This window comes from Ylistrum balloti, unplaced genomic scaffold, assembly GCF_031769215.1.
Source record: "Ylistrum balloti isolate Yb309-2 unplaced genomic scaffold, AGI_CSIRO_Ybal_v1 Utg370518, whole genome shotgun sequence".
NCBI lineage: Eukaryota > Metazoa > Mollusca > Bivalvia > Pectinida > Pectinidae > Ylistrum > Ylistrum balloti.
The window spans coordinates 382,501-407,506 of record NW_026782332.1 but is presented as its reverse complement, the minus strand read 5'-3'; the positions used below and the strand labels follow the sequence as shown (position 1 = coordinate 407,506).

The window sequence follows — 25,006 nt, the reverse complement described above, 5'->3', positions numbered from 1 at the left end:
TTAAAATTTATCAGCTTATTTCTTTCAAGTTTTCCCTTCAAAAAAGCAGAAATAGGCCACTGTTGTTGTTGTTAGCATGTATTAAATTCTAATTTTCAGCAAAAACATTTATTAGGAAGTAAAATGAAAAATTATTAATACATGTTAAATAAAAACAAATCTTCTTAAGATGTTAACTTTTTGAAACGGACAATTCTATTGGCTAAAATTATTTTACACATAACAAGGAACCGGGACTTGCTTTTGATTGGGTTTGTTAAACTTCTTTTATTCAGAACAAAAAGAAATGTTGAAAATCAACTTTTGAAACTTTAATCCTAATCAAATCAAAGTATCAACAAACAGGGATTTTTTTCTCATTTTTTGGAAATATGCATGATTTATAAATGAATTAATTTTCTTCAAAGTTCTTTGAGTAATTAATTTTATCACATAATCAGCCTGTTATCAATTGTAAATAAAGGCTGGGTATTTATCTGTATAGTAAATAACAGGCTGGGTATTTATCTGTATAGTAAATAACAGGCTGGGTATTTATCTGTATAGTAAATAAAGGCTGGGTATTTATCTGTATAGTAAATAACAGGCTGGGTATTTATCTGTATAGTAAATACCAGACTGGACATTGATAGTAATGAAGAAATTTATGACACAAAGAAAAACAACTTAAATGACAACAATCTAAACATGCTGGTCAAATTAAAATTCCATCGACAAAATATTCTGTAAATGAAAAACTTTGGAAAAAATCCTGTATTTACTATCAGCAAAAGAAATAAAAAAAATCATAGATATTTACAGGGAAAAGTCCACTGTTATCACTTGTTCAGCAAAAGTCCAGCATTAAAAAGTAAATCCAAAAGGTCGAAAGATATGAGAGATTATTTTTTAAATAGAACTTAATGACTTACTATTGTAATAATGTTAAAATACAATGAAGCACAAACTAAATTTGATGTCTAATCAAAGTAAGCAAGCAGAAATATAGATATCGGTGACCTAAATTTGATGACAGTTACCTAAATTTGATGAAGGTGACCTAAATTTGATGAAAGTGACCTAAATTTGACAGAATGGTATAATAATATATATTATGAAGCCAGTGATACCGTCGGAACTGAATTCAACTAAGATATGAATAGGTGAATAACAATGGGAAACTCATCATATTCATCATAGCAACACTTAAGGGGAGGCAACTTGATAGGTAGTCACAAAGAAAAACAGTGAAAAATGAATTATCTGGTGCTTATACCTGTGTTCAGATTTGAGGACTTTTTAAAATGATTTCCATTTCTTGACTTTTTAAGGTGATTTCCGTTGCAGGACTTTTATGGCAATTTCCAAATCAGGACTTTTAAAGGCGATATCCATATAAGGACTTTTAAAGGCAATTTCCAAATCAGGACTTTTAAAGGTGATTTCTGTTGCAGGACTGTTAAAGGCGATTTCTGTATCAGGACTTTTAAAGGCAATTTCAAAATCAGGACTTTTAAAGGCGATTTCCGTTGCAGGACTTTTAAAGGCAATTTCCAAATCAGGACTTTTAAAGGCGATTTCCGTATCAGCACTTTCAAAGGCAATTTCCGTATCAGGACTTTCAAAGGCGATTTCCGTATCAGGACTTTTAAAGGTGATTTCCGTATCAGAACTTTTAAAGGCGATTTCCAAATCAGGACTTTTAAAGGCGATTTCTAAATTAGGACTTTTAAAGGTGGTTTCTGTATCAGAACTTTTAAAGGCAATTTCTGTATCAGGACTTTTAAAGGTGATTTCTGTATCAGAACTTTTAAAGGCAATTTCCGTATCAGGACTAAAAGGCAATTTCCGTATCAGGACTTTTAAAGGCGATTTCCGTATCAGGACATTTAAAGGCGATTTCCGTATCAGAACTTTTAAAGGTGATTTCCATTGCAGGACTTTAAAAGGAGATTTCTGTTGCAGGACTTTTAAAGGTGATTTCCATATCAGAACTTTTAAAGGTGATTTCCGTATCAGAACTTTTAAAGGCAATTTCCGTATCAGGACTAAAAGGCAATTTCCGTATCAGAACTTTTAAAGGCAATTTCCGTATCAGGACTAAAAGGCAATTTCCGTATCAGGACTTTTAAAGGCGATTTCCGTGTCAGGACATTTAAAGGCGATTTCCGTATCAGAACTTTAAAAGGTGATTTCTGTTGCAGGACTTTAAAAGGAGATTTCTGTTGCAGGACTTTTAAAGGTGATTTCCATATCAGAACTTTTAAAGGTGATTTCCATATCAGAACTTTTAAAGGTGATTTCCGTATCAGAACTTTTAAAGGCAATTTCCGTATCAGGACTTTTAAAGGTGATTTCCGTATCAGAACTTTTAATTGTGATTTCCGTATCAGAACTTTTAAAGGTGATTTCCGTATCAGAACTTTTAAAGGCAATTTCCGTATCAGGACTTTTAAAGGTGATTTCCATATCAGAACTTTTAAAGGCAATTTCGGTATCAGGACTTTTAAAGGCGATTTCCGTATCAGAACTTTTAAAGGTGATTTCCATTGCAGGACTTTAAAATGCAATTTCCGTATCAGGACTTTAAAAGGAGATTTCTGTTGCAGGACTTTTAAAGGTGATTTCAGTATCAGGATTTTTAGAGGCAATTTCTGTATCAGAACTTTTAAAGGTGATTTCTGTATCAGAACTTTAAAAGGTGATTTCAGTATCAGGACTTTTTGAGGCGATTTCTGTATCAGAACTTTTTTAAAGGTGATTTCCATATCAGAACTTTTAAAGGTGATTTCTGTATCAGAACTTTTAAAGGTGATTTCTGTATCAGAACTTTAAAAGGTGATTTCAGTATCAGGACTTTTAGAGGCAATTTCTGTATCAGAACTTTTAAAGGTGATTTCTGTATCAGAACTTTTAAAGGTGATTTCTGTATCAGAACTTTAAAAGGTGATTTCAGTATCAGGACTTTTTGAGGCGATTTCTGTATCAGAACTTTTTTAAAGGTGATTTCTGTATCAGAACTTTAAAAGGTGATTTCAGTATCAGGACTTTTTGAGGCGATTTCTGTATCAGAACTTTTTTAAAGGTGATTTCTGTATCAGAACTTTTAAAGGCGATCTTCTTTTCAGGATTTCTGAAGTTGAATTCAATCTTTAAGGCAATTTTTCTTTGAGGACATTCTAAAGTCATTTACAAGATTTTTGAATATGAAGGCCATCTTCAGTCCTTACAAGCTTATTTGTTGGTCCCCTGAGATCAATGTAGAGAAAATGATAAGTAAGAAATGAAAAGTCAGGTTTTCATCAACAATACAATATTCCAATTGGTGTCTATTACATTAACAGACATCAATACTATACAATGATATTATCATATATAAAACAAGGTTTCACACTTTCTTTTCTAATGAAAAAGGCCAGCAATGTATTTAAGTCATTTACAGATACATATATATTTCATTTTCACATTCATATCAACATTCAAGATCTCATTTTTTTATTAATTTTTCTTCAAATTTTCTATGATCTAATATTAAATTTGCAAATTCTGGTTATGAAAATTTTTACCTGTGTATCAAAAATATTCATGGTAGTGAAATAAAAGAATACAAATTCAGTTTCTATGACAACAGATTGATTCAAAAATATCTTCATGAAAGTATCAGAAGTTTTACATGCATATATATGTATATATATATATACTACCCCAGTATATCTGTCACGAACAAGGGAGGTAACTCTAGTTTCCTTCTGATTTAGATAAAATTTTAATCAATAGTTTTCACTTTTAATAAAAAAAAAAAAAAAAGCTAGTCTTATTGTTTACCATGATTATAAACAGAATCAAGATGATCAGACATCAAACAAAATAATTAATAAAAAATTTCAGCTTGTGTCCCCCAAAAAAGATAAATGGGATGGACTAATATTAAAAAAACAATACAACTTTTCCATAAATACATTTGAAGGGGTGGCCAGGATGGACAACATATCTTTAAAATCCAAGGGTTCTGATCTGGATATGTCTATGTTGGGCATCAAGTGCTCCACCAGGTGGAAGAAACAATTTGATTGATATGAAAACTTACAAAACACCAGTCAGTTCCAACACAAACCTACAAAACACCAGTCAGTTCCAACACAAACCTACAAAACACCAGTCAGTTCCAACACAAACCTACAAAACACCAGTCAGTTCCAACGCAAACCTACAAAACACCAGTCAGTTCCAACGCAAACCTACAAAACACCAGTCAGTTCCAACGCAAACTTACAAAACACCAGTCAGTTCCAACGCAAACCTACAAAACACCAGTCAGTTCCAACACAAACCTACAAAACACCAGTCAGTTCCAACACAAACCTACAAAACACCAGTCAGTTCCAACACAAACCTACAAAACACCAGTCAGTTCCAACACAAACCTACAAAACACCAGTCAGTTCCAACACAAACCTACAAAACACCAGTCAGTTCCAACACAAACCTACAAAACACCAGTCAGTTCCAACACAAACCTACCAACGCAAACTTACAAAACACCAGTCAGTTCCAACACAAACCTACAAAACACCAGTCAGTTCCAACACAAACCTACAAAACACCAGTCAGTTCCAACACAAACCTACAAAACACCAGTCAGTTCCAACACAAACCTACAAAACACCAGTCAGTTCCAACACAAACCTACAAAACACCAGTCAGTTCCAACACAAACCTACAAAACACCAGTTCCAACACAAACCTACAAAACACCAGTCAGTTCCAACGCAAACCTACAAAACACCAGTCAGTTCCAACGCAAACCTACAAAACACCAGTCAGTTCCAACGCAAACCTACAAAACACCAGTCAGTTCCAACGCAAACCTACAAAACACCAGTCAGTTCCAACACAAACCTACAAAACACCAGTCAGTTCCAACGCAAACCTACAAAACACAAACCTACACCAGTACAGTTCCAACGTCAAACCAAACCTACAAAACACCAGTCAGTTCCAACGCAAACCAAACCTACAAAACACCAGTCAGTTCCAACACAAACCTACAAAACACCAGTCAGTTCCAACACAAACCTACAAAACACCAGTCAGTTCCAACACAAACCTACAAAACACCAGTCAGTTCCAACACAAACTTACAAAACACCAGTCAGTTCCAACACAAACCTACAAAACACCAGTCAGTTCCAACACAAACTTACAAAACACCAGTCAGTTCCAACACCAGTCAGTTCCAACACAAACTTACAAAACACCAGTCAGTTCCAACACAAACCTACAAAACACCAGTCAGTTCCAACGCAAACCTACAAAACACCAGTCAGTTCCAACGCAAACCTACAAAACACCAGTCAGTTCCAACGCAAACCTACAAAACACCAGTCAGTTCCAACGCAAACCTACAAAACACCAGTCAGTTCCAACGCAAACCTACAAAACACCAGTCAGTTCCAACGCAAACCTACAAAACACCAGTCAGTTCCAACGCAAACCTACAAAACACCAGTCAGTTCCAACGCAAAGAATTGTAAAATAATGTAAAGGGGGACAGATTTATATGGGGTCCCTTCTTTTTCAATGAAATGGATCAGCCTCGTGATTGGTCAGTTTTTGTGATTCTTAACCAATAACATTGCTCACTATTTACCATCAGTTTGATTATTATATATTTCAAGATTGCAAAGTAGATGGTTTGTTATGCAAAACCCTTGGATTTTAAAAATGTTTTTTATGAAACCCATTACACTAGTGTTTTAAGACGTGTGTAATACTTTAGACCCGACCTATGTTAAGTATGATCAAAATTTAGTGCATTCTTCTTTTACCCCGATCACAAGATAACTGGAGTATCATTCTTCTCTAAACCTTGTACTGTAGAACTAATTTATGCACTAAGATTAAAGTACAAAAAAAAATTTATGTAAAAATAAACAAAATTTGTTTTTACTCAGAGACGAAAATTTAAATTGGTCAACATTTGTAAAAAATGTGGAAAGCAACATCTATATCAAAAAATTGACAAGAAGCACTGGTGCAGCAAAAAAATTAATTCTTTCTATGACTTCAATCTTCGTCACAATTTTCCACGGATGTGAAAGGCAATGATAGCATTGGTGTATTGAATAATAGAACGATCCAGCCAAGTGATAGGGTCAGCCCACAAACCACGCCCCTCAAAGTATCCAAGATGGCCACCATGTTTCGTCACAGCTAGCAGACTCTTGTCGTGTTTTACTGTCAAGAAAATCAAATTATCTATGACATATTGATTGTTAAAATTGAAAATTTGACTAAAACTGTTTTTTACATAAAAAAAGGAACAAGGGCCCAAGCACTTTAGAAATTTTAAACTGAAAATGTGAAAAAAGGAAGATGAAAAACAGAAATGGTATTTAAATGAATCTATAAATGCACACATTTTTCATTGATATAAAAAATATGCAGTAAAAATATATAGGAGTTATCTCCCCATTTTTTAATTGTGATATTTTATCTTTGAAATCATAAAGAGGTGACTGTAATACATAATATAAAAATCTATCCAAATCTACCACTGGTAACAGATGTGGGATAATCTATTTTATATGCTCCTTTTTTCCTTTCTATTGTATGTAAGAAATGACATTATATTTAAATATTTACAACAGGAATACAGATAAGATGCATAGATAGCCATATCATTGTATATCCAAAGAAGAATTTCCTTCAAGTTTTTATCAGGACGAGAATTTCTCTAAATATTTCCTGTGATCTATATGGCTTACATAATAGAAGAGACCAATGAAGATTACACATTCTGTAGTAAAATATAACAAGAAAAATTTCCACAAGACATGTACTTTTATGAGGAACTCTTTTGACATGGAGGTTAATATCAAAAAAAGAATATCTTCCTTAAGTAAAATGATTTGGAATTTGTTGAGTGTTATATTAGTAAGTACACACATTAGGCTCTGTTGTCACACCTGTGATCTACGCCACAGTTCCTGTTTGGTCACCTGACCAGAGTTCCTTTTGTTTGTTTTACCTGTGAGGGTGTATGTGTATTATCTAAGATAAACAGCATTTAAATCTTGTTAATTGATATTTCATTTTCTTTAGTCTGAATGTGCATGGGAATGGTGTTGAGTGTCTTGTTCTAGTAGAGTAATGTGAATTTTTTTTTTATAAATTTATTTTAACATTTGCAAGAATTAAAATTTGGTTCAAATTAAAGAAAGCATGAGAAAATGTTTTTGTTGAGTAACTCTGTACTAAGGTAAAATGATTTCCATATTTGTGTCCTTGCGAAAGACCCTATACCCCAACTGCTATAAATAACAAATGATGGGCCTCTCACATGTTGTTCAGTGAGGTATTCACCACCTACTACTAGCAGTATAATAACTTTGGCTGTTGACAGGGGGATATTTTTATAACTTTGGCTGTTGACAGGGGGATATTTTTATAATAACTTTGGCTGTTGACAGGGAGATATTTTTATAATAACTTTGGCTGTTGACAGGGGGATATTTTTATAATAACTTTGGCTGTTGACAGGGCAATATTTTTATAATGACTGGCTGTTGACAGGGGGGATATTTTTATTAATAACTTTGGCTGTTAACAGGGCAATATTTTTATAATGACTGGCTGTTGACAGGGCGATATTTTTATGATAACTGGTTGTTGACAGGGCAATATTTTTATGATGACTGGCTGTTGACAGGGCTTTTTTATAATGACTGGCTGTTGACAGGGGGATATTTTTATTAATAACTTTGGCTGTTAACAGGGCAATATTTTTATAATGACTGGCTGTTAACAGGGCAATATTTTTATAATGACTGGTTGTTGACAGGGCAATATTTTTATGATGACTGGCTGTTGACAGGGCGATATTTTTATAATGACTGGCTGTTGACAGGGGGATATTTTTATTAATAACTTTGGCTGTTAACAGGGCAATATTTTTATAATGACTGGCTGTTAACAGGGCAATATTTTTATAATGACTGGTTGTTGACAGGGCTTCATAAACAACCAACAAACCATATTTGTGTCCTATTTTAAATCTCTTACCAGCATAGTCCTTCGCTACATCGACCAAAGTCATGGGCACAATGGGATCATCTTCAGCATTTAGTAGAAACAAAGGAATTTCAATCTGTAAACAAAATCAGTGATTTTAGGCTATTTACTGTGTTTGGTTTTACAAGTAAGACCAGGTTAATCTTTCATGTAAAAATGATGGATATCTGGTCTTTTATTAGAGGCTGTGTCTAGACTCATCGTCACTGTAACCAACACTCAAACTGCATAAATAAATAGCCCAAAAAACACATCTAACTCTACAAAGGAGATAAAACAAGTTTTGAAATTATGTCATGAAGTAAGAGATCGTGTTATCTAAATATATAAGATCAGCAAATTAAAAAGAACATAGAGTGCCATTCTCAACAGTCCAAGTTGCCTTGTCAATCCTTTTGGAGTTCATACAAAATTTTCTGTGCAACATGGCCTTTATTCTACAACTAAACAAGAATTATTAAAGCATTTACATTATTCTATAGAAAAATGTCGGTGTCCCTAAGGGCAACAGATTTCTGACACTGTTTTAAAAACCATATGTGTATGGTGAAGTTTCTTCTGAAGTGATGCGTCACTTCTTGGGGGTATTTCAGCTGTGGTACGTCTTCAATTTGGGCATTTTACTTCATTACGTAATTCGTAAGTCCCCCAAGAATTCTATTTGGCTGTAAATAGTTAAGTTGCCTCTCTTCAGGTACATAGCTCAGCCAGCAGCTTTGATATCTTGACAGTGTATCTAAGCATTTACCTGTTGGCTGGGTAATACTGAAGTTTTGGCAGGCACTACAGCTGTTATAGCCCCTTAGCCCATATCATTATAATGTAATAAAGTATTAAGATTCCCCTCAATGTGCCTCTGTGTAATTTGTTTATTATAAGACTCTTTCATATGCGTGTATGTAGGATAGGGATATTCCACCTGAGGGTCACAAAATATGGTGAAACCCGAGGCTCTGCCGAGGTTTTTACCATATTTTGTAACCCCGAGGGTGGAATATCCCTATCCTACATACACACATAATGAAAGAGTCTTTTTCTCTCATATCTTTACCAAAATTTTGGGAAAAGGACAGTCTGTCGGCCATTATCTTCATTTTTTTTTCATTTTTCTAATCCAAGGTTTTTATAAAAAACGAACTGGATATTCTAAACGATCATACCCATATTTGCAAGCTTTCAGTTTGCTGTCAAATTTCAAACCATTTTTCGGTATATTGCAGGATGAATATATTATTCGCAGATGAAAAAAAAACAAAAATGATCTCTGTGATTATATAGTATGTGTAAGTAAACATCCGCGAAAAGAACTTGTTCTGTCAAATACTTCAAAGAAATCAACAAGGAACGGATTTTTATAATTCAACACATAGTTTTATCATCAAAATCACATATTTGATCATTTTAAGAAATATATCAATTTATCTTTTTACTGTTTTAACATTTTTTCAAAATACTGTGACGCTGACATGACGTCACCATAGTCAAAGGAATTCCATTCATAAATTCAAGGCGTGACGTCACACGATCTCCTTTTCCGAGTCGCTGTCGCTCTCGATCACCATCATTCGACGACGTTTGGGTGGTGGAACATTTGTGGTGATATTTACGGTGATTTGGCAATTTTCAATGTGAGAACCAGCAAACAAGGATTCGATGCGAGTTTCAGATTGTTTCTGTGATACAGGATTGTAGGTGTTAACCGTCTTTTCTTGTTGTGATGACGATGGTAAACACAGTGTGACATCAGATGTAGGCCTAGTAACTGTTGATGTTGATGAAATGGTGGCAGAAGTTTTACATGTGAACCAATCTTCTTCAGTGTATTTTCATTTTCCTAGTCCTCTATCAGTGTCTGAACATCTAACTTTTTAAATCTCGATTGAATGTTGTTTGTTGACATGACGATGACAGCTGACAGATCGATGCAAACAAGCAGACGACGCTGTAAGAGTTGTCTCCCATGAACACAGATTACTCCGCGCACGTGTTTGCCCATGTAAGATAGAATTTTCTTACATAGCTATCTCACAAGGGCAAACTCTATCCAATATGGCGGGATATGAGAGAAAAATGCATTTTGTCTTCAGGAGCTTGTTTCTTACATGATGTATCAAACAGATAATTATGTATAAATTGTTATCACTCATTTGTGTATAAATTATTAAAGGATGTTCATTGAAAATTTCAATAAAACTTTGTTATGAAACAATAGATAAGGGAAGTAACTCTGTATATTCCTTTTTTCAAGCTCCCTATTTCTGTATTTAATTTTTTAAAAATATTTTATAGTTAAGAACTATTTATTGATTTAATTAATTTTAGAAAGAAATTAATAGAGAATAAATCCTGTAATGTTACATTCAAGGTGCTGACCATTAAAGAAATGTAACAAATTACTGATTTGATACCAGCATCAAAAATAAAGTGAGTTTTTTTGTATGATGTGGTACTTACGTCATGCATGAATGGCTGACAGCTGCACCAGCTGTAATAATCTGTTAGAGATTCAAAGCCAAGTCTTCTCCTACAGAAATAAATATAAATATAAATAAGAGATTAGTCTTCAAGGCCAACATGTCAAGAAAATTCTAATTCAAACTCAAACTTAATTTTAAAAAAGTAAAATATGAACAGAAAGACAGATTAATGGTCTACCACAATTGAGATGTTGTGTCAGTCGGAATTAAAGAGTATTTCACCAGTGTTACATGATACTGTGTCTTCAGGTTGTATATGAAGTGTGACCCTGAGCCTTGAGTGGCTGCTGGCAGTGTGATTAAATAGTCAGGAGGCTACTTTAAACCTTCAGGCCCCAGTTGCTCAAACTAATTTAAATTAACCGATGAAAATTTTTTTTAAAATGCTTCCACTTAAAGATTTTCAAAGCAAAACAAACATTAAAAAAGCAAAACAAACATTCAAAAAACAAAACAAACATCAATAAACAAAACAAACATCAAAAAACAAAACAAACATCAAAAACAAAACAAACATCAATAAACAAAACAAACATTAAATAAGAGATCCCAGAGGGATCTTGGCGCCCACCATTTGAGGATCTGTTTTCAGTTCTTGAAGATTTGTTTATTTTTTTTTGTTTGTTACAGGTGTTGTAAATGTTCATGAACTGGTCTTCATTGAATGTACTCAATGATGGCACAAGATATTTTTATTAAGCACCTATTAGCAAATATCATTTGAAAAAGATCCCAAAGTATTATTAGATAGCAGTCAGTTACAGGTGGATAATGGACAATATGCTTGTGCTGTATTACTGTCGACATCCAAGATGGCTGCCTGTGCGCCACCTTGATTTCAAATCAGTCCAAAAAAGGTACAATGCACAACTAGGGACCAAGGGAAACCAATATCTATGAAATATCAGAAGGATCCATCCAGTACTTCCTCAGATATAGCAATAACAAGATTTTACTCTCAAAATCCAAGATGGCTGCCTGTCAGCCATCTTGATTTCGGATCAGTCCAAAAAAATATAATGCACAACTTGGAACCAAAGGGAACCTGCATATGAAATTTGAGAAAGATCCATCCAGAACTATCCAAGAAATAGCAGTAACAAACTTTTACTTCCAAAATCCAAGATGGCTGCCTGTCGGCCATCTTGAATTCAAATCAGTCCAAAAAAGGTACAATGCACAACAAGGGACCAAGGGGAACCTGCATATGAAATTTGAGAAAGATCCATCCAGTACTTTCCAAGAAATAGCGGTAACAAACTTTTACATCCAAAATCCAAGATGGCCACCTGTCGACCATCTTGAATTCGAATCAGTCCAAAAAAGGTATGACCAGTTTGACAGAGCCTGAACTGCTGTAACACAATGACTAAAAATGGTGTTTACATGGGTTGACCGAAACGTTTATTTCGTCGTATAGTGGTTTTCCATAGTTTGTACTTCGCGGTTATATCCATTACAAAAGATAGTTCCTAATTAACATACAGAAGCATCCTCAGGTTCTATCGGTTACCCGTCCATATCAAAGAGTTCCATACAAATGTCCTTGGGCCAACTTGGCCAGGGCCCGCTCCATCGTGGAGCAGGTAATATACGGGACTCTGCCCGTCTCCACGTCCCACTCCCAACTCTCTCTAGCTACTCGATCCCAGACTAACTTCTGCTGGCTATTGTCTTAGTATAAATAATACCCAAATACATAATCTCAGCCCAGTCCCTATTGGACAACAATAACCCAACCCCCGAAACATCTAATTATGAAGGCATGTGCGACTAGGAGTACCTGTTATCAACTTTGATCTACCTTATACATTGTTTCTTATCTTGTTTACCTACAAATACCTTCGCCAGCGCGAGACATACAAAAGAGAGCATCTATCTGTCCTGATCAATCATACCGGCGATATTCTGCCACGGTGCTTCAACACTGGTGTGCACACCACGCCCGTTATCAGGCGTGCATCACTACCTATCAATCACATGATTTTTACCTCGCCCAGCATTGACCGACTTTTGACCTGATGTATTTTAAACTAAGATGCTGCTCTCTACGATACACACCATTCCAAAGTTACCATTAAACCCATTTTTTACTCATTTTGTTACACTGCCTCACAGATACATTTAACCCATAATAATCCTTAACACACTGATTCAAAATTAGCAGGTAGGCATATCACTAAATCAGAAAAAAAGTGTTTGTTGTAAACATACAGAACAGCAGTATACATGTTGTATACATATGTATATATAATTAAGGCTTTTTTATATCCTTGAAGAAAATCAGCATTTACAGCCTGACCTTAGATCTATACACACAAAGTAAATTCCAATGTAGGTGTCTAAATGAATAGTTGTAGAATGCTAAAATTTATCTTGCGTTAGAGAAATTAAATTTTCACAAAATATCACAGGCCTGAAAGGGGGTTATGGAGAGCTGAGTTCCTCAAGATTTAAAACTTCATAACTTTAAAACTTAAACTGACCCCTCCATTATTTTTCTTTTGACTTTACAAAGGATTGCCCCCTTTACTTTTGATATGCCCTATAAAATTGTTTGGAAAGACTCGATATTGTCAGGTCCAACAATTTTTCTTGAAATAAATTATATCATATTTCTACCTGGTGTACAGCTCATCAATTTCAACGAGTGAGGTTGAGTTGAAAACTCTTTCTCTGTCTATGTTATGGCTTTTGAGAAGTTTTGGATCCATCAGCTTGTCATGGTGTCGACTCATCATGCCTTTCTGATTGGCCGTCATCACATAAAGATACACACGACGTAAGTACCTCCAGTCGAGCAGAAGTGACGTGGCACTGAAATTAGATATCACTGAATTTAACATCGTAAAGATAGACGCGACGTCATTATCTCCAGTCAAGTAGTAGTGACAACGAAATTAGATATTAATGAATTTAACATTTAACAAAGAAAGACGTGACATCATTATCCCCAATCAAGAAGTAGTGACGATGAAATAGATGTCACGAAATTAATAAACTTTAACAATACCAAAATCAAACATCACTGAGTGAATATTGTAAGCTAGATGGATGTAGTATTGCTAGTCAAGGATAATTTAAATGGCAATGAAATCAAACCTCATTTAATTAATTATTCATGGAAATTCTACTGTTTTTAAAGAAAAAAAATATCAGCAGCTGAAAATTTACACTGAAAATTTACACTGATAATTGACACTGAAAATTTACACTGATAATTGACACTGATAATTGACACTGATAATTTACACTGAAAATTTACACTGATAATTGACACTGAAAATTTACACTGATAATTGACACTGATAATTTACACTGATAATTGACACTGAAAATTTATATGAATGCTTTTGAATAATTCCAAAATATTAAGTTAATGTCCTTAGTGGATGGACAAATGGCAAATCGCAAGTCACAATTCTCTTGAATTACAAAACTCACTGGTATTGAATCACATATGTTATCTCTTCATTTGCACAGATTACCTCCCTTGAATTTCGATAGTTGCCTCCCCTTACTTACTGATTGACATCGTAACCCTGACAGATTGATAAGGCACAGAGGAATTGTTGCTGGTTTGTTGGTTTCTCGCCAAGGTATTTGACGACAATATTAGCACCCATGCTAAACCCACAGGCAATAAGGTTACTCCCAGGGTACAACTGTTTAACTTCCTGTATCATGGTGTGGAACTCTTCGGTACCACCTACAAGGAAACAAAGACTAACATTAAACAGCAAAACTAAGACAAGAGTATCAGTGAAACTGATACATGCTCCCCACAAAAAAAAATTCATTTGATAAAACATTTCAACAAAGGGCAATAATTCTGTAATGATGGATTGCAGTATCTAAAATGGCAACACTGCCCACCCTCTTAGTATGAACTATATATACAACAAGTTCAATTTCATTATCCTAGTTCAAATGAATGCAAAGTTTTGCTCATGACATAAATTCAACAAAGGGCAATAACTCTGTAATGAAGGTTTTGTGGGAAATGAAATTGTAACAACGTACATCCCCTTAGAATGTAGAATGAGTTTTGGTCACACCAAATTTCATTATCCTAGTAGAAATGAAAGCGAAGTTATATTCCAGACATAAAAACTTATTGAACAGCAATAACTCTGAGATTTGTTGCAGGCCCTGACAATGGTACTGTTCTTAGTACAATCAATCCTTGTTTAAATGCAAAATAGCTATGCTCTCCCCTCAATGGTTTTAACAAAGGGAGTTAATTCTGTAATCGATGGGTCGTGACCTCTGAATCCAGTAAAATGTATATGCTTTCACTTGCATTATCTTGAGTTTAATGCAAGCAAAGTTATGCTCTACACATGAAATTTTAACAATGGGCAAAAATTTTAGAATAAGCATTGCTTACAACAAATTTCACTATCCTAGTTTAAATGAAATTATCAAAGGGCAATAACTCTGAGATTTGTTGCAGGACCTGACAATGGTAACTTGCACATCCCCTAAGCATGACCAATGTATACACCAAGTTTCATGATCACTATGGCCAGTTAGTTATGCTCCAGACACAGAAAGACAGATTGATGGATTGGACAAAGTGGCAAATATATGCTCACCCTGAAAGTTTTGGGGGAGCTTCAAAATTGTACCTGTACACAAAAACCAATGTACCAAAATCAACATGAACAGAAAAAATGTATTCTTATCAAATAAAATGATTTTTTTTTTTAATTTGGTATTAGATTATTTTTTTTTAAATTTCAATAACATCAATTTTACCATATGTGAAAATTCTTGAGCTGGTAAGTTTCACACTTCGTATAGCTCCGAGATGATTTAGAACCGTGACACGGTAGCCGTTCTCCTGGGCGTAGTTAACAAATGTACAGATGTAAGATGCCTCGCTGGAATTCGCAATTCCTGGACACACAGTAATGGTGTAGTCGCCTACAAAGAAAAAATTACTGTCTGATCAACACAGGACACCTAGGGATTAGGGACTGTATAATTCACAATTTAGGTTCGTCTTAGGCCAGGGAAGGTTTCTGCAAAATTTCATTGAAATTGGATCAAGACTTTTTGAGAAGAAGTTGAAAATGTTCAATTGTTTACAGATGCCAGTGCCTGGCACTGCTCCACATTGGCCTCAAACCTATAACCCAGAGATTGAGGACAAGTGATAAAGATGGTAAGACACTTCATCACTTGATCACAGCCACCGTGGCATTTTCTGGGAGAGGAAGCGGGGAGGGGGGGGGCCTCTAAGGGGTGGAACATGATCCCTATTACCAACTGGATTTATTTCATAATAAATGAATTCCATGATGAATTCCAAAATATTCAGCTTCATCCTAAAATTTCTATCCCAAATGATTCCTTTTCTCACTAAAATGAGATGTAAATGCCCTTTCCCAAAAGTCCTGCACAGTAAGAAGTTGTAGACTTGAAAATGACTATACATGTAAGCATTTTTATGTTCTTTAGTTTGAATATTTAATGTAGACAAAATGTTTGCTTTTAGTATTCTACTCAAAATTAAGCATTAGAAAGTGAGTTGCTTTCTTTTTCCTTATTTAGTGTGTAATTTAACACATGGAAAGCTAACTATACCACAGTAATAAGTCCCATCAAACAGATATAGTGAGTCTACACCTAGTTCTCATGTATACACAATAAAACACAAAACACGATTTTTTAAGAACAAAATTACCTCCCGATTCATGAGCTCTGTGTGGTTGAAATACATCATAGACCATGGTGGCGCCATCTGACAGGACAATATAGTGACGTTCTCCCTTTGGGAAAGGGGAGCTAACTCTACCTAATTTTGCATAGACAATGGTTTGTATATGGCCACTCTTTCCCCACCATAACGGCGGCTTGTATCTGAAAAAGAAATTCCTTTCTTATTCCAACACAAATTTCACACAAACTCTGTAAAAATTAGGGTAGTACATAAATAGATATGAAGATATTAAAATATGTCAGTTTTGTATAATTTCCGTCCAACCTATGGGTTATTCTTTATATCTTTAACAGAAACAATACAAAGACAATGATATACAAAACGTTGTTCAAGAAACATGTAGTTTCCAGAAGCACTACATTATATCAGTAGTAGATATGTGATATACATATGAACAAGCACATCTAAATTGAAAACCAGTTTTAAAACTTATTTCTCCATGTCATCACATTTGATACAATACGTCACACTATCATGAACCAATCAACTTTGGAGAGATTTTAGCATTTTCTGAAAAAAGAAAAATCATTTTCTAAATTAATTGTCCTGCTCTTCTTTTTGCTTTTGTAAACAACTCTTGCATACATCCTAATATTGATGTGAAAGAACACGAGATGGAATCGAACCTGGGTCTCTGGTGTAACGGCTGACCAGCCCTACTAACTGAATATAAGAAGCTTGCTCCGTCAGCTGAGTGACAGAGACTGTATTTAACACTATATACAAGCCATACCGACCCGTCAGCTGAGTGACAGAGACTGTATTTAACACTATATACAAGCCACACCACCCCGTCAGCCGAGTGACAGAGACTGTATTTAACACTATGTACAAGTCACACCAACCTGCCAGCCGAGTGACAGAGACAGTATTTAACACTTTATACAAGTCACACCGACCTGTCAGCTGAGTGACAGACTGTATTTAACATTATATACAAGTCACACCACCCTGTCAGCTGGGTGACAGAGACCGTATTTAATACTATATACAAGTCACACCACCCCGTCAGCCGAGTGACAGAGACTGTATTTAACATTATATACAAGTCACACCACCCTGTCAGCTGGGTGACAGAGACCGTATTTAATACTATATACATGTCACACCACCCCGTTCCTATTACAATGATAATAATCTACAAGTGATACAATACGCAATTTTTCCTGAAGTTCCACATGAATCAGTCTTAATATCTTACATAAAAAAATTATGTGAAGAAATCTTATTTCAAAAAGATGATTTGAAAATATTAAGGAAATTTGTACATGAAATATCTGAGGGGAAATTTACTGATTAATGATAAATTTACTATATACAATAAATTTAACTGATTAATGATAAATTTAATGATAAACGATAAATTTAACCGACAAAGGATACATTTTACTGATAAACGATAACTTTTACTGATAAATGATAAATTTACTGATAAACAATAAATTTTTCTGAAGTTTTAATGATAAACGATAAATTCAACTGATTAATGAAATTTACATAAAAAAATTTATGTTAATGATAAATTTAATGATAAACAAAAAGATGATTTGAAAATTTAATATAAACGAAATTTGTTAATGATAAATTTACTGATAAATGTTAAATTTAACTGATTAATGATAAATTTAATGATAAACGATAAATTTAACTGACAAAGGATACATTTTACTGATAAATGATAACTTTTACTGATAAAAGATAACTTTTACTGATAAATGATAAATTTACTGATAAACGATAAAGAGGCTGGCCTATATTTATCACAGAGTATATTTGGTGATTTTCAACTACACTAACTAATGGAATTTTCATTATATGGAAGTAATAGCAGGTTCCCAGATACATCTGTACCATTCTTATTTATGGGATTCACACAAACTTAATTAAGACGAGGATTAAAAATGGATGAGCTATTCCGGATCCTGAGGGAACCATGGCCATCTCTAGATTACTCTGTCTTCAGCATTTACTTATTACAGTAATTACACCCTGTGGGAGGCCCCTAGTGATTCTCAACTCTGAAACAAAAAATCAATTCTGGTTTACCTTCATTAACAATCCAGTCAGACACTTGACCATAAGGCACTGGACCTCCTTTAGCAAATGAGATCAAGTTCATGAATATTCAGATCAGATGAGACCATGTTTGTCCATATTAAAATGATGTGAGGTCATACTATCTCATATATCTTAATGAGGTCAGCTTACATATTCAATAGATGTGGCAAAGGCAGCTAATGAATATTCAAATTACTTGAAATCAAGCTCATAAACATATCTAAATGAGATGAGGCTAAACAGGCTTATGACTTTAAGTGAGATTAGGTTAAGTATACTCATGAATATTTAAATGGCATGAGGTCAATTCCACTGCAAGTTCAAGAATTCTTTAATCAAATGATGCAAACATTACTCATGAATATTCAAATGAGACAAAGCCAACCTCATCAATATTTAAATAGCATGCTCATGAATATTTAAATGAGCTGAAGCAAAACTACTTGAAGCCAGCTCAAAAATTGTATATTAATGAGATGAGGTGAGTCAACATCAACAGAACAAAAAAATACACCAGATGGTAACAATGTACTGTCGTCAATTTGGCTACACTTTATTTAACACTTGGCCATAGATGTCATATTTAAGGATTTGACCTTCAGCAGACATATTGCATTATCTTTCAACATGATCCCCTTCAGTGTCTATACACAATTGCCAGTGATGTTTAAAGGCCTCAATGCCATTTTTAAAATAGTCTTTTTCTTCACCCTTCAGAAATTGACCGAAAATGGGTACAGAAATGGACTTTTCAAATATCGGAAATGGATGAAAGTCTGACGGGGCGATATCAGGCAAATAAGACCAAAATTCCATCACAACCACAATCGTTAATGGCAGCCATGACAGACATGTGAACAAGGACATTGTCCTAGTGGAACAACACACCTTTACTGACTTTTCTGTGTTGGCTGAGTCTAATGTTTTCTCTTGACTGCATATGAACTGATGCATAATATGTTCTATTGATTGTTTGTCCCTTTTGCAGATAATCTACCATCAGCATCCCATAAACCTGAAGCCAAAACCACTCCAGGACGGGCATCATTCCCAAGGTTCTGCCTGCCACACTTAATTGCCGCCATCCACCTTTTCACTGTAGCATATGAAGGGGCATCATTCCCTAGTGTTGCTACCATATCAGTATGGATATCCTTAGGTTCTAGACCTTTCTTATGCAGCTATTGAATCACTGTTCCTACAGCAATTTTGTCCATTTTGCAAAAGTCACTTACATTGTTTAATTTAGAGTGCTTCCTCTTTGACATAACCTGATCAAATGACAGCGGTCTTAAACAGTCACGGAATAGTAAAGCTGAAAAAGAACATCCCTGCTTAATTTCTTCTATAAATGTCTCACAACTGATCAATCAGCCCTGGTAAAGTCTACCTTGAGCGAGTTATTCTGATTTGTTTATATTGATCTGGGCCCGTATTCATGAAACCATCCTCATGCTCAAGCATGAATTTTGTGCTCAAGCCTTATGTCTTGTTTAAGTTATAAATTAATAAATAAGGCTGATTTTGCTCAAGATTAAAAAAAATTTTTAAAGGACTTCAAGTCAAAGTTATATTCAATGTTTATATTTGACATTTGTATTATTTTATATGATTTAGGTGAATTATAAAAAAGTTTGCTTGAGCACAAAATCTATGCTTGAGCATGAGAATGGTTTCATGAATACAGGCCCAGGAGTACATGAATGTTAGCAATTATAAATAGGTGATACATGACATTTCAATCCAAAAGTGAGAGTTTCTTTCTACATTAATCCTTTGAATATCACCCTGGTGCAAGTCATTTATTTCCTCATATTTAATTGAAACTATGTTCTGATACTGATCGACTCTCTTATAAAAATTTGGTCGATTGTCAGAATGATTCGGACTAACTTAAGAGGTAACATGTAATAAATGTAGTAATGATGGAACGATGATCATAATCGTCCATTATCTAATTGATCAATACCTTAATATATTCTTGTGTTTAAGCAAACAAAAAAATTCATATTGTGCATGATAAAGACGAAAATTGCCAATTATTATTTAAATTCAAGGTAAATGAGGTATTAGTTACAAAAAAAAAGTGATATTACTTCATTAGAAAATATATTCACTTTCTGCGAAAATTGAATGCACTGTCAGCCAGTTATGGAGAACAGAAGTTCTTATAACACAACCAGTAGAAGATTAGAGAGATTAGATTGTGGTGTTTCAATCACATTTCAATGACTACATGATCATCTTCGTACTAACACTGACATACATATGTACAAGATGGTCTGGAATCAACCAACTTTTTTACTGTATTATAATCACACGGACAGTAGGTCTGAAAAAAGTGTGACGAGATGGTAAACAGATTACAAACCAAAAATACATATGATGGTAACAATATACTGTTGTCAATTTTGGCTTTAACACTTGGTCATAGATGTGTGAGAGTCTATGGGCCCCCTCCTCCCTGTTTAGTGCTGACCCATTGTATGGTATCTAAATGGCCTCCTTAACCAGCCAACTGAAAAGGTTATTTTCCCTGTCGTGAGAAATGTCACACTCTAATCTTCTACTGGAAGTTTTCTAAAATGAAGGTGACCATGTTTGCATCCAAACCTCACACTCTAATCTTCTACTGGTTGTTTTATAAGATGATGGTGACCATTTAGTCATCGAAACCTCACACTCTAATATTCTACTGGTTGTGTTATAAGATGAATGTGACCTTGTAGTCATTTAAAAAACGTCACACTCTAATCTTCTACTGGTTGTGTTATAAGATGAAGGTGACCGTGTAGTCATTGAAACGTCACACTCTAATCTTCTACTGGCCGTGTTATAAGATGAAGGTGACCGTGTAGTCATCGAAACCTCACACTCTAATCTTCTACTGGCTATGTTATAAGATGAAGGTGACGTCACACTCTAATCTTCTACTGGTTGTGTTATAAGATGAAGGTGACGTCACACACTAATCTTCTACAGGTTGTGTTATAAGATGAAGGTGACGTCACACACTAATCTTCTACTGGTTGTGTTATAAGAACTTTTATTCTATTGACATTACAGGGCTCTCACACCCCATTTTGGGACTGGGGCCCGGGGCCCTTAGAATTGGGAAAAATAACGGCATTTTCCTTAGAATTGGGAGAACTTGGGGTCTAAATTGGGATAAAAAGATACTTTTTTTAATTGGGAATGGGGCCGATAAATCTGGCAGATCGAGAGCCCTGCATTACCAATCTGAAGAAAATGTTCCAAAATTCCTGATTTCATAATTGATGAACTACATCACAAAAGTTTGATTTTAACTGCTGATGGGTTATGGCTGTTTCCTAAACACAATAGATAGCATGAATTAAAGTTTTAATGTTAACAACTCGTAATTTCATGCTCTCGGCTATCTAGATTGTCGTGACTTTTGTGCACTTGGTAACTTGTGAAAGCATCTGGAAATTAGACATACCTTAAAATGTGTATGGAAACAAAGATTTTTTAAACCTCAAATTACCGCCGCTTTATCGACTGGGCAGCTTTCCGGTAGATTCTGGCATTACAGTAGATATGGGCCTAAAGAGCAGGAATCTTACTTAATACATCAATATGTAGAAGTTCAGTGGTCAAGTGATACAGGTTTTCACCAATTCTTCTACAAATTTACAATGTTGTAATACAGCCTAACCTGGCAGACTTCTTTGATTTAATCAGAGACATATATAACACACATATAAATGTCTCTGATTTAATCTATGACTTCTATTTTACAACTGAATAGAATGTATCAAGGATCATCACAAACATAACAGGATTATATTTTCCAGGTACATCAAATACCCCATAACAAAGTGTTACATTGCGATATTTTAATTTTTACTGATTTTCAGTATTTCAAATTATTCATACATTCTATTAACTTTTATTGTATTCTGAATTGACCATGTTGTTCAACACATCCAGACCTATATATAGAGAATATACATGGTTAGTGTCTTTAAATATAATCTGCATTTTGGTTCAAGCTCTTCACCCTCACCCAAATACAGCTGATATTTTAAGACACTAACCATGTATATTCTCTGACCATGTGTTCTATTTATCATGCAACATTCGTTGATAATCAGACTATTGAAACTTCAAGTTTTCTTGCTGAATTTTGCGTGAAGACGGATGTCAAAGTAACTCTTCTGCACGACGGATGTCAAAGTAACTCTTCTGCACAGAAATATAGTTCCAAACTTCATCGCATCTAACACTAATTTTATGAATTTTCATCGATCGACATGTTCACTGCTACTTGTAAAATCACTTATTTCAATAACTTTTTACATTTCTAAACATTAAAGTATTTAAATAAATTCAGAGAGTAATTCTTTTGAATTATCGCACTTGCTTAAATGCAGCTGTTTTCCGCCACTGCTGAATACAACAAAAATGTATGTAACAGGTGTATTCCGACAATGGCATTGCTACAACAAAAATGTACGTGACAGGTGTATTCCAACAATGGCATTGCTACAACAAAAATGTACGTGACAGGTGTATTCCAATAATGGCATTGCTACAACAAAAATGTACGTAACAGGAGTATTCCGACAATGGCATTGCTACAACAAAAATGTACGTAACAGGAGTATTCCGACAATGGCATTGCCAAATGCAGTATCAAAAAATGTAATGAATACAGGGTTTTCCATAAGAGCCGGCCAATTTGACCGCCTACTTTGATCATTTGGCCGCCTACACCAATCCAGTTACATAATAATGTTCCGTACACGACTACACGTACACGGCAGGCCAGCCTCCTACTTTCACTACACAGCCTACTACTAACAAAATTATGGAAAACCCTGGAATAATACAATGTCAAAATAATTGTGAATGATCACTTGGCTGTGATATTTTTTAAAAAGTTTCAATCATAGATAATACAGAAACCTCTTAATACTGAGACACATTATCAATTTTCTGAGAGAATTCAGACTTTAGTTTACAATCCCCATACACTCCCAGCCCCCCCCCCCCCCCCCCCCCACATCCCCAAACCCCCCCCCCCCCCCCTTTCCCCACCCCAAACCGCGGTGAAAAAAAGGTGGGAAAAAAAGTTATTGAAATAGATTTCCAAAGGAAACACAAGGAACATAACTAGATTTTTCATAAATTATCGATTGTTGTCCCAAACAAGGAGGTATACTATTAACCGTCCTTGTCCAAAACCATAGCTGTTCGACTAGACTAGACAAGGGCTCGTTAGTTTAGATGTGTTAACTGGCTCTGCCTATAATCCGGAACATTTTAGAAAAATAAAGTACGGTTCCAATTATTTCAATCAAAGTCTCATTACGAAATAGTTTCGTTATTAATGAAATATCTAATCCCATTGATTAATACCCTCAAATACTTACGGTTCGGTTAGAAATGGACATGAGTTGATAATCTCTTGGACGAATTTCGACCCTTCTTTCCAGTAGAGCGTCGGAGCTGACGGCAAACTACTCCAGTGAAGAAGGCGAAAAATGGAATACAAAAGTAATATTCCCAGAAACGACCATATTTCCATCATCTTGGAAATTTTCTGTATAGATTTTCTCACAACGTACACGTCTAACCGGGGTAGTGTATGGTGTACATATTAATCATTTACCAAGTTGTGAACACGGACGGACCAACTGTCAGTTCAAAGGTCAAATGTATAATAATAAACAAAACAGGAAACGGTTACGACGGATTTTGGAATCTTGTGTAGTTAGAGTTAGCTCCCTTTGATCGTGAAAGTCGATATACCAGCAAAAAGAAAACACCAAATTGATAAAAATGGAGTTTAATTCAAAGGAAAGAGGGGCAGGGGATGGAAATTACTCACGCGCGAACTGAACTATAGATGGCAGCTTTATCTAGGCCCGTGTTATAATCAATTGCTTAATACGTATATTGCAACATCAATAATATTCGATGTTCTAATTATAGAAATGACAAAGGATGTTCGTTCTGGACTTTGATCTCATAGCCATACTTAAGCCCCTGGTCATATTGACCTACGGACACTCGTCCGATGAAAGGCCTTAATAGTGTCGTAAATCAATGAATTAAAATTAGACACACACACACAAACACACCCTCCCTCACACACACACACACACACACACACACACACACACACACACACACAAAGAGTATGAAATATAAAAAAAAGTTCATTTAAACATTTTACTACGATTCAATAATAATTTTTAAAAAAAGGTTAATAGAAAATGAAAAGTTAATAAATACATCTACAGTTCTTTACACTCGCTAATTAAAAACTAACCTTTCTAGTCCTTGTGCATTACTTTTTTATAATATGTAGTCTTTGATCAAGCGAAGACCGGAAATATAGAGTAAAATTCAATTTGCATATTCAAATAACTCATGTTGTACAAATTGGACATAGTGACGTTTTAGATATTCACTTTTGAGACAGACTCTCACCCCTCGTCCTTCCTTAAGTATTTTTCTTATATTGGTCTCATGAAATCGTCTATGTGTGTGTAGCGTCATTAGCATACACGGTGTTAATTCACCTAAAATTCAGTGCTACCTATAAAGCAACCTATCGAAAGGTATTCACATTTAAAATAACAAGCTACGAAGCAATATTTTCGCAAAAAATTAAAAGGGACAATAAAGCTGAAATATTGGGAGATTTTGAAGCTAATGG

General features: G+C 34.8%; 2 protein-coding genes across 2 annotated transcripts; both read right to left on the bottom strand.

Moving 5' to 3' along the window:
• Nucleotides 1-1,305: 1,305 nt before the first annotated feature.
• On the bottom strand, nucleotides 1,306-2,529 carry LOC132555819 (uncharacterized). The gene is made up of 2 exons (XM_060220179.1): nucleotides 2,214-2,529; nucleotides 1,306-2,027 (listed from the first exon to the last, which is right to left on the bottom strand). Exons 1-2 carry the CDS (start codon nucleotides 2,527-2,529, stop codon nucleotides 1,306-1,308), a joined length of 1,038 nt encoding a protein of 345 aa, XP_060076162.1.
• Nucleotides 2,530-6,055: 3,526 nt separating this feature from the next.
• Nucleotides 6,056-23,872, bottom strand: LOC132555817 (monoacylglycerol lipase ABHD2-like). The gene is made up of 8 exons (XM_060220178.1): nucleotides 23,715-23,872; nucleotides 16,222-16,397; nucleotides 15,291-15,458; nucleotides 14,055-14,238; nucleotides 13,152-13,346; nucleotides 10,507-10,576; nucleotides 8,044-8,128; nucleotides 6,056-6,216 (listed from the first exon to the last, which is right to left on the bottom strand). The coding sequence occupies exons 1-8, from the start codon at nucleotides 23,870-23,872 to the stop codon at nucleotides 6,056-6,058; spliced, it is 1,197 nt and encodes a 398-aa protein (XP_060076161.1).
• Nucleotides 23,873-25,006: the final 1,134 nt, after the last annotated feature.